The 15,033-nt window shown below is 55.8% G+C and overlaps 1 protein-coding gene across 1 annotated transcript in view; it reads right to left on the bottom strand.

Annotated features, from left to right (window-relative positions):
• Nucleotides 1-3,873, bottom strand: part of FIGNL2 (fidgetin like 2) — a 7,570-nt gene extending 3,697 nt beyond the window's left edge. The window contains 2 exon segments of the mRNA XM_034644786.1: nt 23-527; nt 3,461-3,873. Of these exon segments, the coding sequence (XP_034500677.1) occupies nt 23-527; nt 3,461-3,542 (587 nt within the window). The 5' untranslated portion in view covers nt 3,543-3,873.
• Between the last annotated feature and the right edge of the window lie 11,160 nt (nt 3,874-15,033).

The raw sequence follows: 15,033 nt of genomic DNA on the forward strand, positions 1-15,033 counted from the left end.
GCAGTAGCCGGGGGCCAGGTACCCCCCGCCGTAGCCCGCCCCGTACTCGGGCGCCGCCGACGGGCCTCCGCACGCATTGCCGGCGTAGAGGGGTTCAGGCAGGTTCCCGGCTAAAACCGGGGAGCCCCCGAGGCCCCCGGAGCCGCCCCCGCTGCCCGACTTGGTTCCCGGGAGGCCCTCGTGGAGTGAGGCCAAGGGGTAGGGTGGCTCGGGCCCTGGCCAGGGCTCGGGGTCCCCCTTGGCGCCGTTGAGGAAGGCGGCGTCGCCGTAGCCGCCCAGCGCGGGGCGCTCGTACGGCGAGTCCAGGACCCCTGAGTACTTCTCTGCGTAGCGCTTGAGGAGGTTGGAGGCTGTGAGGGCAGAGATGTCGTCGTGTGCCCAAGCATAGTGGCAGCGCTGGCGACCCCCAGGGGGCAGCTCCAACTTGTGGGCCGGCGACGGGGTAGTGGAGGAGACGTCCAGGTGCTGCTCTGGCCACTGGTTGAGGGGCTGGGCGTGTTCCGGTGTCCAGTGCATCTTCGACAGAGCTGCGGGCGAGAGGGAGAAGCGGCTAGAGAGGTCCTGCAGGGCCTCTGAGGGCCCCCCGCCGCCAGCCACAGGCCAGCCTGCTTAGAGGGCAGCTTGGCACAGGCTGGCTTCCACCGTCCACCACCCGCCTGCCACCCTCCCGGGGCCTCCCTTCTTCAGGCCCTACGTACTTGCCTTGCCGGGTACGTCCCGGGATTAAAGCTATCTGAAAATACTTTCCTCAGACAAGTCTGGAAACGATATGTTTGACCCTAACTTCACCTTGGAGGCAATATGATGATGATTTTGTCCCAGCCACACAAGCCCTGCCCTCTAGAACGCCTGGTCCTTACTTTCAGACCTAATGTAGTTAAGGGTCAGGCGAGGAGGGAGACACCCCGCTGCTGGAAATAGTGGAACCCAGGTGGGGCTCATTCGGTAACGCCTGTTTGCTGCACCCCCACCACGTGCTAGGCATTACAGAGACACTAGGTTTGTATAAAGATGAATGGCCCCGCGGTTTGATAGTCCTACCTGCGCTATTCACCTCCCTGAGATCCTAGGGCCCCCCTTGGGCCTGAAGTCAGATTCCAGGGAGGGGGGCAGTGCCTCATGGTCCCTGGGAAACCCCAGGGACTGACCCAGAAGCAGTCACTTCCTTTCCAATTAGTTTCTTTCCGTCTCTGCCTGATGAAGTCAGAGGACCTGGGTTCCAGACCCCCANAGGCATTACAGAGACACTAGGTTTGTATAAAGATGAATGGCCCCGCGGTTTGATAGTCCTACCTGCGCTATTCACCTCCCTGAGATCCTAGGGCCCCCCTTGGGCCTGAAGTCAGATTCCAGGGAGGGGGGCAGTGCCTCATGGTCCCTGGGAAACCCCAGGGACTGACCCAGAAGCAGTCACTTCCTTTCCAATTAGTTTCTTTCCGTCTCTGCCTGATGAAGTCAGAGGACCTGGGTTCCAGACCCCCACCCCCACCCCAGCGCACGTGCTGGCTGTGTACCCAGCTGGGTGCTGCCATCTGCCCCGTCCCCCAGATGTGTTTCACAATACAGAACTTCAGAAGAGACAAATCCTATTCCAGAGAAGATGGGGAAAAGTTAGTACACGTCAGAGAACGTGGCTCACGGATTTGTTTCTGAGCTTCCCAGGAGCCAAATAACTCACTTTGCAGAATAAAAAACACCACCCTACTCAAAAAAAGCAAAAATGTTCCTGGCATAGAAATCTTGGAACTTCTTTTCATAGGCCGCAGGAAGCAGGCCTGTGAGATGTAATAAACAATGTCCTCTTAGACAGCCATGCCATAAACATGGCAGAAATGTTCCGCAGAAGTTTCTTACGCTAGCCTTGAGCAACCAGCCAAGGCATGAGCCAAACGCTGGTAAGAGGGAATCGGGGCCTGGGGAACACCACTTTCCAGGTACGTGGCTCAATGGGTTGGCCTGTTCTGAGGATTAAATCGCAAAGACTAAATGGGCCCGTGGCATGCCAGAGATGATTTTTGCTAATGATTATTTCTCAAGCCTAAACTTTTGATAAGATATGTTAAACTTACAGGTTCAATATTCTTTCTTCAAATTTTTATTGAGCGAATAGTAAGCATTGTGCTAGGCAAGGGGGCAGATTGAAAGGCGATCCGATGGTGGAAGAGACCATCGACAACATCCTTTGTGAGGTGGGAAAACAGAAGCGTGTGCCGGGGGGCTCTGGAGCTCAGGGCAATGTGCCGCGCCTGGTTGAGAAGACCTCAGCAGGGAGGTGGTGTCTTTACTGGACCTTGAAAAGCGAGGGGCCAAGCTGGCGGGGCAGGCTAGAGGGTTCCAGCACGATGCTTTCCGAAAGCCAGGACGGCGCTCGCTCACAGGCCCCGTTCCTTCCTCAAGACCCTGTACTGCCACCTTCTGGAAAACTGTCATCATCAATCTACAAATCTACCGTGGCCATGGGGTGACTCGTGCCCCTTTAGAAGGGCTCACGTTCAGTGTGCAACCCACGTAACTACACACTGCAAGCCTGGCGGGAGCGCTAAGGCATGTGCGTCTCCGGAGCCTGGGAAGTAGGTGGGTGCGGGGGGAGTGGTAGAAGAGGCTGCAGGTCAAGGGGCTTCTGGGGTTCTCCACAGTTGGCCTTACTGGCCGCAGCTTGTTGACAGCGCCACCTCTGTTGATCTCACTGCCTCCTATGGCCGTGACCCACTATCAGTGGGAGGGGACACTCTTTGAAAATAAAACTATATTCTCATCCCCACTGCCCTAAGGAAGGCATGAGCCATAGATACGAAAGCTAAAAAGGGAAGTCGAGTTCTTTGAGGTGGTTTTGCCTCCATCTGAGAGGTGATCCTGGCCACCAATGGCAAGAGGTTCAGAGCAGAGACAACAGACCTGCGTGTGAGGTCTGGGGGGGGGCACGTGTGCAGCTCTCCAGCTCCTGCTGAGGGGGTCTCCACAGAACAGAGGCATTACCTAGTGTCAGAGGGGGTAATTTCCCAGGACATCAGAAATCACAAGTGGTTCTGCTTTGCAGGGTTATATGAGGTGACATCAAAATTCTACAAATGCGGGGCTCCTGGGTGGCTCAGTTGCTTAAGCATGTGACTCTTGATTCTGGCTCAGGTCATGGTCTCAGGGTCCACGTAGCATTCTACGCTCAATGGGGAGTCTGCTTGAGGTTCTCTCTCCCTTTCCCCCCACCCCGTGCTCATTCTCTCTCTCTCTCAAATAAATCTTTAAAAAAAAAAAAGTTCTACAATAGCAAATACTGTTGTGACATGGACCCCAAACCTGTTTTGGTTTTTTTCTCTATTTATTATATGTGCTTTGGCTCCTTTATATGGAGAAAAGAGATTTGACCTTAATCACATGACCCCCTAGCATGCTAGGGAAAAAAGCATGACCCCCTCCCAGAAGGACACAGACACAGTAAAGAAAGCTCTGGATCTGGACTTACCCACACACACTTCCTTCACTCCCTGCCAGACCGTCTGCTCCCCCTCGTCTCTGTCACATGGTATCCTCCCTGCCCCTCTCATTCAGCTCCTGCCGTGGCCCGCAGGGATCTCCGCTCAAGTCCCCACCCTCAAGACCAAATACTCAGGCCTGGTCATCACTGAACCGCTCCGTCTCAGCAATTGCGCCCTCAGGGAACCCACCTCCAGCTCTCCGAACCTGTCCACCCAACCGCATGCCCACTCCTGCTCCGGGCTTAGCCTCTTTAAGATGGCTCCTAGCCTCCGCCTCGAGGGGCCCTGTCCATGGCAGCTCACGCTGCCCACTCGGTCCCCCCTCCATCCCCTCAGATACTGGTCCTTCCATTCCAGGTAATTCTCTGCCCATTTTAGCCAGGGGGCACAGCTCCCTCACTTTAGGCCTTCAGTTTTCACCTTGATCTACATTCCCTTTGCAGCCCACTAGGCCTGAGGGGCCATCCACCCCAGCCGTTGACCCCAGTCTGGCCCAGGCTGGGACCTTGCCCCATCCATTAAATCTTCCACCCCCTCATTGTGTCCCATTTCCCTCCCCACAGCAAGCTTAATTCTTTCCCGCCTCCAGAAAGACCTCCTGGGCCCTACATCCCCCACGAGCTACCAGCCCCTCTCTCTGCCCCTTCTCCTTCACCCTGTGGCCTCTGCTAGAGGTCCTGTAGGCCGCTCACTGGGGAGCGGGGGACCAGGTCAGCGGGTTCTACTGAACTTAGTCACATAGACTGCATCTGGAGACTTCCTCTCACCTCTTCCAAGGGAAAGAACAAAGGTCTGGCCACAACCAAACCGCCCAAGGAGCCGCCCCAAGCCACCAGTCCAAGGAAGATGAGCGCAGGACAGAAGTTTGCAGGACAGGACAGTGGGGGAGGTTGCCTGGCCTGCACATAGGCTGAGAACGCTGGCCTCCGTGAGCCCGAGGACACCCCCACACGCGTGCCCCTGCCGCTGGGAACACGCACACGTGCACAGCTGCAGGCCACGTGCGTATGTGCGTGCGTGGGCATGAACATGTGACGCTCTCGTCTCCAGCTTGCGATGCAGCCTCAGTTGGGTGCCTCCTGACACACCAATGCCCACTGTGGCTTTGCCTTCTTCCCCTTCCAGACTCAGGGGCTAGGGTGGGGGACACCAGGGGGTAGACCATGCTGTCTCCCTGCCCCCCACCCCTACCCCTCACCCCCCACCCCGGGGCCAGCTACAGCCCTCCTGATCTCACTCGGAGACCCTGGGCCTGTCTGTGGCCCAGCCTACAAGCTCCTGCCATTCCTTCAGCCTCCTGCACCCAGACGGGTCTCCTTCCCACGACAGAGGCCGCACTCCAATGCCCCGCATCAGCTGAGATGGAAGTGAGGCAAGGCCCCGGGGATTTGTGTTACGTATGGGCTTGAATCAGCGAGACCTGCGTTTGAATGCAGGCTCAGACACTTACTAGGTGACCCTGAGCATGTTACCTGGCCTCGCTAAATCTTAATGTCTCCATCTATGAAAGTGCATTGTAGGGTGGCCACAAAGATTTGAAAAGGTAATGTGTATAAAATACAGTGTCCTGTGTGGGGTACAAAACAGTATGATACACGGTATAACTAAGAACCCAAGCAGTGGCCTCACTGTGCTGAGTGACTCCGAATAACTCTCCCCGTGGTTGGAGGAACTTGGAAAATGTCCTGTGAGGAAGGTTCCTTTCAGCTCTGATATGACAGATCAGCCCTCGTGCCACTTCCCCAGCACCCAGCACTAGGGATGGAGCCAGACCCGTTTCCGTGCCTTCCATGCATCATCTTATGTAGCCTTCACAATGGCTCTGTGAGATAACGACTATCGCTACCATCCCCATTTTACAGATGAGAAGACTGAGGTACAGGGAGATTAACACATCCCAAGGTCACACCGCTGTTAACACAGTGCAGCAGGATTCAGACTCCAGCAGTATGACCACAGAGCCCAGGCCCTTACTCTTGCCTGCACTGCCCTGGTCTAGCCCTTGGTTCTCGCAGCCAGAGAAGAACCCAAAGCCCTGAGAGCCTTTATCAATGCTTATTCCCTTGGTACTATGGAAACGCGTTTCTGTATTTGCCCGCGAATGTGGCTAACCTCCCGTGCTGGGTATTCACCCTTCAAATCTGCAGTTGGAAGCACCCACCCCCTGGGGGGATCCCAAGCTCTGCTCTTCAAGCAGGAGGATTTGTGTCTTCATTGCAGACCAGCCCCCAAGAAGCTGTCCCTTATAAGCCCTCGCTCCCCCCCCGAGGCTGGGCAGACAGTCTTGACTTGAGTCTGCGACCTTCCCTGGGGCTGGCTGGGACCCCGGAGAAAAAGCCGCTCTGGACTGCTTGGGAAGCAAGGGTATGAAGCTCCTTCACTGCAGAGCCCTGAAGGCCAAGGGCCCTCCCACACAGACAAGGCTGGAACTCCACTTGACTCCACCCATGGAGCGCAGCCTTCAAACTCACAGGTGACAAATAGTAATGGCAAGAATTACCGGATGGAAAGGTAAGTAAATCCCTTCAACGACACCCCCCCCCCTTGTTTTTAGGAAGTCTTCCAGGACGGATGGGAGGAATGATCTCTCTTCACAAATGGCCAAAACACTCAATGCACCAGTTTCAGTCCCTGTGGGCCATGCCCAGGACGCTCCGTGCTTTGGGCCTGACACAGGCTGTGATAGTGTGATTTATAATAAGAACCATATTTAGTCTTTGTCCACTGTTCCTAGCTCACAGCTCCCAAACCCTGGACATGTCCTAAGCAGAAGAGCAATGGGGGCACCTTTCCCCCATGGTCTCTTGTCCTCAGCCCCGGAAATTGCTTTGGAGCCTCGAAGGTGAAGTGGGTGGCTTATTCACAACAAGCCCCTTCGCACGGCACCTGAGCTCATGTCAATGAGGTCATTTTTGAAAAGCCCCTAAGTAATCTAAAGATGGAGGCTGGTTGCCAGAGGAACCAGCCTTGATTAAAGGGTTGGAACTTTCAGTCACACCTCACGCCCCCCTCCCACCCAAGGGAGAGGGGCTAGAGGTCGAGTTCAGTCACCAATAGCCAGTGACTTAATCAGTCACGGTTATGTAACAAAGCCTCCACAAAACGCCAAAAGGATAGGGTTGGGAGAGCTCTGGGGTTGGTGAACACGTGGACCTGCTGGAAGGGTCTGGAAGCTCCACACCCCTTCCCACACCTTGCCTCATGCATCTCTTCCATCTGGCCATTCTCAAGTTATGTTCTTTTAGAATAGCCCGGTGATCTAGTATGTAAACTGGTTTCTTGAGTTCTGTGAGCCCCTCTAGCAAATTAATCAAACCCAAGGAGGGGCTCATGGGATTTTCGCCATCAGTCAGAAGCACAGGCAACAGCCTGGACAGTCGATCGGCATCTCAAGTGGGGCGGTTTTGTGGGATCGGATGCTACCTGCCGGTAAATACTGAGTTCAGTTGGTAGGATCCCAGCTGGTGGGACAGAGCTGGCTGACCTGTGGAAACCCCCACACGTACTGTCAGAAGTGGGGCACGCGGCCACGGAGTGTGAGGGTGAAGGAGAACCAGGCCTGAGGGCACTGTTCCTCCACCCCTGCCCCCGCGTCCCAGGGTCCCAGACCCCCTCGACAGCCACAGTGACTGTAGGCAGGACACCTACCCTCTCGAAGCCTCACTTTCTTCAGGTGTCAAAGGACAGTGGATTCAAGAGGTGGTCAGCAAACTTCTCACTCTCTAGGAACCCTTTCCAGTCAATTTTATACAAGATGCAGTTGGAGAGGCCCCCAGGCGCGCAGTGCCAGCACCTGCCTCCAGCTTCCTAAGAAGGCCCTTAACACCCCTTCTGGATGGATCTTACAGAAATTCTCTGATTCCGAATGCCATTACCCACAGACAGGGCTGGGGGCAGCACAGGGGAGGAGGGGCAGCTGCGTGGCGGCTCCAGACCTGAGTGGAGAAGGGGCAAGGCCGCCCCCCTGGGCAAGCTCCTCGGGGCTCCATTATCTCAGCCTGGGACAAAGGGGCTGGAGTGGAGAATCCCATTGTCCAGCCGCCTATGGAAATCTCATTAATCTATTCACCACGGCTCCCACAGGCCTTTTGTCCCAGGCTTTTTGTCTACTGCTCACAACTGGTGCCCTGGGGGTCTCTGGCCGCCTGGCAGCCACTGGGCCCTGCCCCCTTGTGCCAACCCCCTATTACTGCAAGAGGAGAGGAGGACTGGTCACCTGCTACGGGCTTGCACCCGCCACACAGGAACCTCTGCCCTAGCCTAGGCCAGAGAGCAGCCCCCAACACAGCTGGACCCCCAGAATCCTGCCTGCGACCCCCCAGGGCCGGGCATAGGGCCTAACGTGGGCAGGGCTCAATAAACACATAGGGGATGAGTCAGAGCAAGCCGGAGGGCAGCTGCAAGACTTCGTGCGGTGAGGGCTGAAGCCCGTCTCTGCAGGTGCGCTGTCTTGTTGCCAAGCCAGCCAGCGGACACTCTCAGGACACTGGTGGGCCCGACGCGGTTAGAGATGCGAAATTGCATCAGATTAGACTGAGACCCATCCTCAGGGACTTTGTCCTCTAACAGGAGAGTTAAGGTACAGGCAAACATGGCCAAAAGAAAGGGAGGAAAAGAGAAGAATGAATTCTGGCAGTTCGGAGACAGTTGAAGCTATGTTTGGGCTGGGGGATCACAGCAACACCTGAAACGCCTGTCTGAAGATGGAGGGCCCGGGGGCTTGAGGCCAGCGAGGAGGACCCAAGCTGAGGAGGGAGCATTGGCACATCCGGCTCAGCCCTCCTCACTGCCCCCAAGGCCCCACCTAAGTAGACTGTATTTACAGACCACAGCACCAAGTCCCAGGGAGGAGTTGCAAGGTCCGAAGGGGCCTCCTCCCTCTGGTGGGCGTTTTTCCCGCCTCCGCAGGCTGGAGTCCAGCAAGGGTGTAAATTGGGGAGCAGGGATCAGCACTTAAGATCTGAACTCTCCCTCCCTGTCCCCAGACTCAATCCTGGACTGGAGAATGATAAAGAACTTGTCGCTGGCAACAGCGAGGGGAGGACCATGGAAAGATGAGGACTGGGGGTGTCTGGGTGGTTCAGATGGTTGAGCCTCCAACTCTTGATTTGGGCTCAGGTCTTAATCTTAGGGTCGTGAGTTCAAGCCCTGCGTTGGAGCCTTCTTAAAAAAAAAAGAAAAAAAGGAAGGAAAGATGAGAACTGGAGCACATGCCATGAGCTGGAGAAGTGGCAATGGTCAGGACAGGGATGTTACTATTGGGGTAGTTCCCTTCGTGTCTCAGGGCAAGTTGCTTGTCCTCTCTGTTTACTATCTGTGAACATCACAGGCTTCTCTGATCCTTTCAACCCCCTAGTGCAAGCCAGATTTCCTCTCCATGCACAAGGCCTAAAGAAATCTAGAAAAAAATCAGTTCTGCTCATTCAGGCCTCTAGACCATTGCTCACACAGTTCCACCCATTAGAAATGCCCTCCCCCCCATGGGGCGCCTGGGTGGCACAGCGGTTAAGCGTCTGCCTTCGGCTCAGGGCGTGATCCCGGCGTTATGGGATCGAGCCCCACGTCAGGCTCCTCTGCTGTGAGCCTGCTTCTTCCTCTCCCACTCCCCCTGCTTGTGTTCCCTCTCTCGCTGGCTGTCTCTATCTCTGTCGAATAAAATAAATAAAATCTTTAAAAAAAAAAAAAAAAAGAAATGCCCTCCCCCTGCTAACCAGCCCTCTCCCATCCTTCAGGGCCACAGCAGGGCCTGCCTCTTCCATGCCGCCTCCCTGGCCACTCCAGCCCTAAGGACCCTTTGCCTTCTTGGGTGAGCTGGACGAAGTCCGTCTTGGCAGCAAGAACAGAAGACATTCATCCTCCTGTACTTGAGCTGATCCCATCCCCTTTCCATGCTCAAGTGTTCCCTCCCTTCTCCCCTCTTCTGCATGGTCCGTTCTCCCACTAGTGACCCTTCTCATCACACAAACATGCTGTTATTTCTCCTATTCTAGAGGGGAGAAGCTCACAATAATCTCTCGATCCCCCTCCAGCTACATCCCATTGCCCTCTGCTTCCCCTTTGCCAGAACAAAACCGAAACAGGTGAAAAGTTGCCTGTACTCCTATTTCTGGTTCCTCCCCTTCGGTTCTCTCTTGCATCCCCTCCAACCAGACTCTCACACCCTCAGCTCCGCAACACAAGCCCCAGCCAATCACGCTCCTTCCTGAAACTTCTTTATTGGGCTGCCCACCCCTCTCTCCTCCTCAGCTCCTTTCACTGCCCTCCTTTCATTGCTGACCCTCCCCAACTTGGAGAGCCCAGGGGGCTCTGTTCTCAGCCTTCCCTCCATATTAATTCCATCCAGTCCCGTGCCCTGGACCGGTGTCGTTGACACTGAGGATTCCTAACCATGATTCTCCAGCCTAGATGTCTCCCCTGCACCCCCCCCCCCGGCAGTTCAACCTTCTTCCCGACACCTCCTTCGGAATATTTAATCGGTATAACGACATGCCCCAAAATCAAACCTCTGATTTCCTCACTGCACCCAGTCTACCCCTGCCTGTCTTCCCCATCTCAGGAAATGGCAGCTTCACCCTTCCTCGTTGCTCAGGCCAGAAACCTTGGGACCATCTCTAATTCCTCTCCCTCACACCTCAGACCAGCAAATCAGACCGGCCCTGGCTTCCAAATCTATCCAGAATGCAACCCTCTCTCACCTGGATGCCTACAGCAGCTTCCTGCCCCATCTCCCGTTTCTACCCTCGTCTCCTGCTCTCTGTTCTCAGAATAAAAGCAAACGTCCGGCGGCGCCTGGCTGTTTTAGTCGGCTAGGCGACCAACTCTTGATGTCGGCTCAGGTCATAATCTCAGGGTACTTGGATTGAGCCCCATGCCGGGCTCCGTGGATCCGCAGGGAATGTGCTTGACGCTCTCCCTCTCTCTCTGTGCCTCCCCACCCCGCTCGTGCGCATTCTCTCTCTCCCAAAATAAATGAATACAATCTTTAAAAAAGTTTAAAAAAAGCCAACATCCCAGGAGCCTGGCTGGCTCAGTAGGTGAAGCATGTGACTCTTGATCTCGGGGTGGTGAGTTCGAGCCCCACGCTGGCTGTAGAGATGACTTGAATTAATTTTTTAAAAGCCAACATTCTCACAGCGACACACCAGGTCCTAATGATCTGTTTCCCCTTAGCTCTCCCGCCATTCTACAGTCTATTAAACACTTATTCTGGGCCACCTGGGGGGCTCAGCCGGTTAAGGATCTGCCTTCAGCTCAGGTCATGATCCCAGGGTCCTGGGCTTGAGCCCCACGTCAGGCTCCTTGCTCAGCGGGGAGCCTGCTTCTCCCTCTGCCTGCCACTCCCCCTGCTTATGTGCTTGCTCTCTCTCTCTCTCTCTGCCAATTAATTAAGTTAATTAATTAAATTTTTAAAAAACTAAACACTTATTCTGCCTGCCATTCTCCCCTGGCTCGTCCCCTCTCTGGCCACACTGGCCTCCTACTCCGGCACACCAGGCTGGCTCCCACCCCATGCCTGCTACGCTCTTGCCCCACACTCTTGCCCCCACGGTACACACTCACACCCTCAGGGCTCTGTTCAGCTGTCACTTCATCACACACCGGCCCCCCCACCTGTAGCTCTTTGTAGCCCTCACCATAATCTGTCATACTGGTTGCTTTAGTGTCTAGTACCCACTAGAAAGTTCCATGAGGTCAGGAAAACAAAGGCTTAGAAGTTGCCTGTCCTGCTGTTACTGTTTCCTCCCCTTGCACCCTCTGGTTTTGTTCACCGCCACATCTCAAGCACCTGGGACACTGCCTGGCACACAGCAAGTTTAACAGACCATAGAACGGATGGATGGATGGATGGATGTTTGGGCCGACAGATGAGCAAAGAGGCTGGAAACTGCCTCTGTGTCCAAATAAAAAAAGGGTGACTAAATTTGAGCCCACAGAAGACGGTGAGGGTGGTAAGAGGCAGGCCAGGGATTCCCTCAGGAGTGGATAGGGGAAGGGTGTCTGGAAGGGCGTTTGTGTCTGTGAATGCCAGCAGAAACCGTCTAGCCCTGATCTGGCTGGACTTGAAGGGCACCCAGTCCAGCCCCCAGGGACCCCCACCTGGCCTTTTTTTTTTTAATCTTCCTTCTTCTCTCTTCCCCTTGTTAGGCCTCTGGGAGAGGACAAAAGGGCGCTGGAATTCCCATCAAAGGCCAGGGACACATGGTAAAGAGATTAGGACCCTTGGGATCCTGCTTCTTGGAGGTAGTAAGGCCTCCCCGCCAGTCTGGCTCCTCTCTGGGATGGGAGGTGTGTGGGGGGGTGTGCTCTGGCCCTGGATGCCTCATATGTCAAATGCCAAACAGCAGGAGGTCAGCCTGAGCGGGGCTGGCCAAGCAGCCCCCATCTGGGTTGTGTGTATGTGTGTGTGTGTGTGTGTGTGTGCGCGCGCGTGTGCACATGCGCTGGGGGGAGGGGAGAGTGCAGAAATCCCTGCCTGTGTCCGCGGTCAGGGCCACAGACAAGCTGTGACCATCTGTTGTCTTCTAGGGAGGCCAGTCCAGAGGCCCAGCACCCTTGAGGATAACCTATCCCTTTCTCCCAGCCTTCTCGTGTTTGCAGAGAACTTCCATGGTTACCATTTGGTTTCACCCTCACATCTTCCCTGCCAGAGAAGTCTATTCTCCCCATTTTACAGAAGACGAAATGGAGGCTCAGAGAGGGGGAGTGATTCTCTCAAGGTCATAACAGCTAGTAAGAGGGGAAGCTGGGACTTTTCGGCCCATTCTGCCAACCGCTCTGTATCCCAGCCTTGGCCAAGGTGTCTGGGCACCGAACACGGGGCTCTCAGGCATAGCCCTTCCATCCATCCCTGGCTCATTGCTCAGTGCCAGCTTAAGATTGCTCCACAGCCCCCTCTTCCAGGAAGCCTTCTAGGACTGACACCTCCAAGGAAGTTCTGAAGATGCTTCGAGGTATAGAGCTGTGTACAGCCACTCCTTTCCCACCCGGGGCTGTTGATGTGTCCGGTGGTCTGTGGGTTTGGCCCCCTCACGTCCCAGGACCTCTCAAGTGCAGTGCAGCCATGCACAGGAGCGGACAATTCCCCAACAGTGCGGGATCCACCCTGGGACTGTGGTGGCCTGGCAGGCTGGGCAGAGGGCCTCTCATGCTGGAAGGAGCCCTGCCCACGGTTCGCTCAGCCAGGAAGGAATCTGCACCCAAGAGCTTGGCTTCAGAGCCTGAGAAGAGCTTGGAGTCCAGCGCTGTCCACATCACAACCGCTAGCCACAGGTGGCTATTCAAATTCAAGTTCATTAAAATGTATGACTGATTTTTAAATGTAAATCATGTATTATTATTTCTCAATTATTAAAAATAAAAATGTATTATGAAAGTTAAATTAAAAGTTCCATTTCTCCAGAGCACTTGCCACCCTCCGAAGTGCCCCACAGTCACGTGGGGTAGTGGCTGCAGTATGGGACCGCGGACAGAACATTCCCATGGTCACAGAAAGTTCTACGGGCTGGCGCTGCTCTCACCGCAGCCCGGGCTCCACACTGCGGCCAGGGTGCATCCCGCTACAGCTGGAGCCTCCAGAGCTTCCTCTTGAACTTGCATGGAGCCCCCCCTTCCTGGGGTCTCCAGGGAAACTTCGCTGGGACTCAGACTCCTCTCCTTAGGATTCCTAGGACGTTTTCTAGCTCGGCAGGGCTCCAGCTTCTCCAGGGGCCAGGGAGGGAGAGTGGATGAGCTGGACCACCCCCTTCCCACCAGCCCAGCCTGTCCCGCCCCACTGCCCTCAACCTCAGGGCAGGAGAGGAGGGGCAGGCTGAAAAGGAGAGGATGGTAGGACAGGACAGTTTGTCATCTGGCCCTTCGGGGCTGCGCTTCCTTCTACCTTCCCCCCCAGCTGCTCAACACCCCTCCCCCTTGCCGACCATACTCATCCTCATCAAATCCCAAGGACAGATGGGGGCCGGCTGCAGGAAACGTGACCACAGTGAAAGCACTCTCAAATGGCAACAGAATCTGGGGGTCACAGCTGTGTCCCCTGAGGCCTGGCCCGTCCCTCATGTCCAGCCTGTGTCAGCGAGGCCTGGACTAAAGCAAATTTCAGGAAAGGGGGAGGACACTCAGGAATCTTAGGGGGAGGGTTAGGAGTCTGTAGGTGCTGGATCATTCCAGCAGACACAGCCCCAGTTAAAGATGCAGTCACTCATGTGGTCACTCATCCATCCAGCCATTCGGCACACAGTAAGTCCCCACCGTGTCAAGATGTAATAAGAGGATGGAAAGATGGACAGGTGGGCTCCCCAACCAGCTTGACCAGGTAGCTCGTTCCGGACTTAATCCTCTGTCCAGGCTACATGACGATCCTTTGTCTCTGCCCAGTGGTCTGAGCGGGATGGACACCCCCCCAACCCCCACCCCTCAAACAGGCGCACACGCACATGCATGCACGCTCACACACACACACACACACACACTCCCAGCTGCTGCCATGACCCCCCTCCCTTGGTCTCTCTGACCAATCACAGCACTGAAGGGTAAGTCCCACTGCCCAGAGGGCCCCCAGGGAGTGTATTAGCACATTTGAACCGCTCAACCCGCAATGACAAAGCCTGGGGCCTTGGGAGGAGACACAGCAGGAGGGGTGGCGGCCTGTGGGGAGCTTTCCTCCCTCCCCTCCCAGGGGAAAGCTCAGGAGTAGATTAAGCATTCTGGGGCACAGAGGAATTTGGGGGCCCCAGCTCCAGCAGTGAATAAGCGATCCATAAAATCCCAATTTACACACTCACTGATCAAACGGCCCATCTACGACCCCAGGAGGTTGGGGGTGGCCGCTGGGCTTCCCCCACTCTTGCAGGAGGTCCTGGGGAGCCTGGCGCTGGACCCAGGGCACAGGCTCCCAACGTGTTCTCTGCAGCCTCAGTCCCACCCCCAGCCTCCTTGCGGGGCGTGCTCCCCGGGGCCTGGGGCCCTGCCCCGACCCGGCGATGTGGCTGCCTTCGGGGCCGTGGCCGGCCGGCGGCCATCTTTGTCTGCCCTCGGTGAGGAAGCCTCTTCTCCCCGGTGCTGCCCCCGGGGCTGCCAGGGCTGGCTTCGGTTTCATCAGAGCTGCTAATCACTTTTCCAGCTCTGAAGCTCTCCTCCCCACCCCCTTCTTTCCAGCAGCCCCTCCGTGTTTCCCCTTGGCCCTACTTGGGATGCTGGAGTTGCTGGGGCAGACTGGGCAGCCCTTGCTACCCCTGCCTCATCCCTCCCCTCCCCCAGGCTGGGAACACGGTGTGGCGGGGCTGGGTACCCATCGCCCTGGAGGCACCAGGCAGGGAGAGGTAGCCCAGCTGCTACCCTGGCCACTTTCCCAAAAATAAACACAATTTGTCTTCACCTGCCTACATTTTGTTTGCTTCACTTAGTTAAAGCTGTCTGGAATTTCGGTAACAGAAGACCATTCTGGTTCCCAAACACCTCTCTGAAACCACGGGTGCCTCTGGCAGCTTCCAGGCCATCAGCCACTCAGCCCTTGTGAAGGCTGGCAAGGCGGTTGGCCTGCTGCCTGCTAGCGATGAGCGGCACT

Source organism: Ailuropoda melanoleuca, chromosome 16 (genome assembly GCF_002007445.2).
Source record: "Ailuropoda melanoleuca isolate Jingjing chromosome 16, ASM200744v2, whole genome shotgun sequence".
Taxonomy (NCBI): Eukaryota; Metazoa; Chordata; class Mammalia; order Carnivora; family Ursidae; genus Ailuropoda; species Ailuropoda melanoleuca.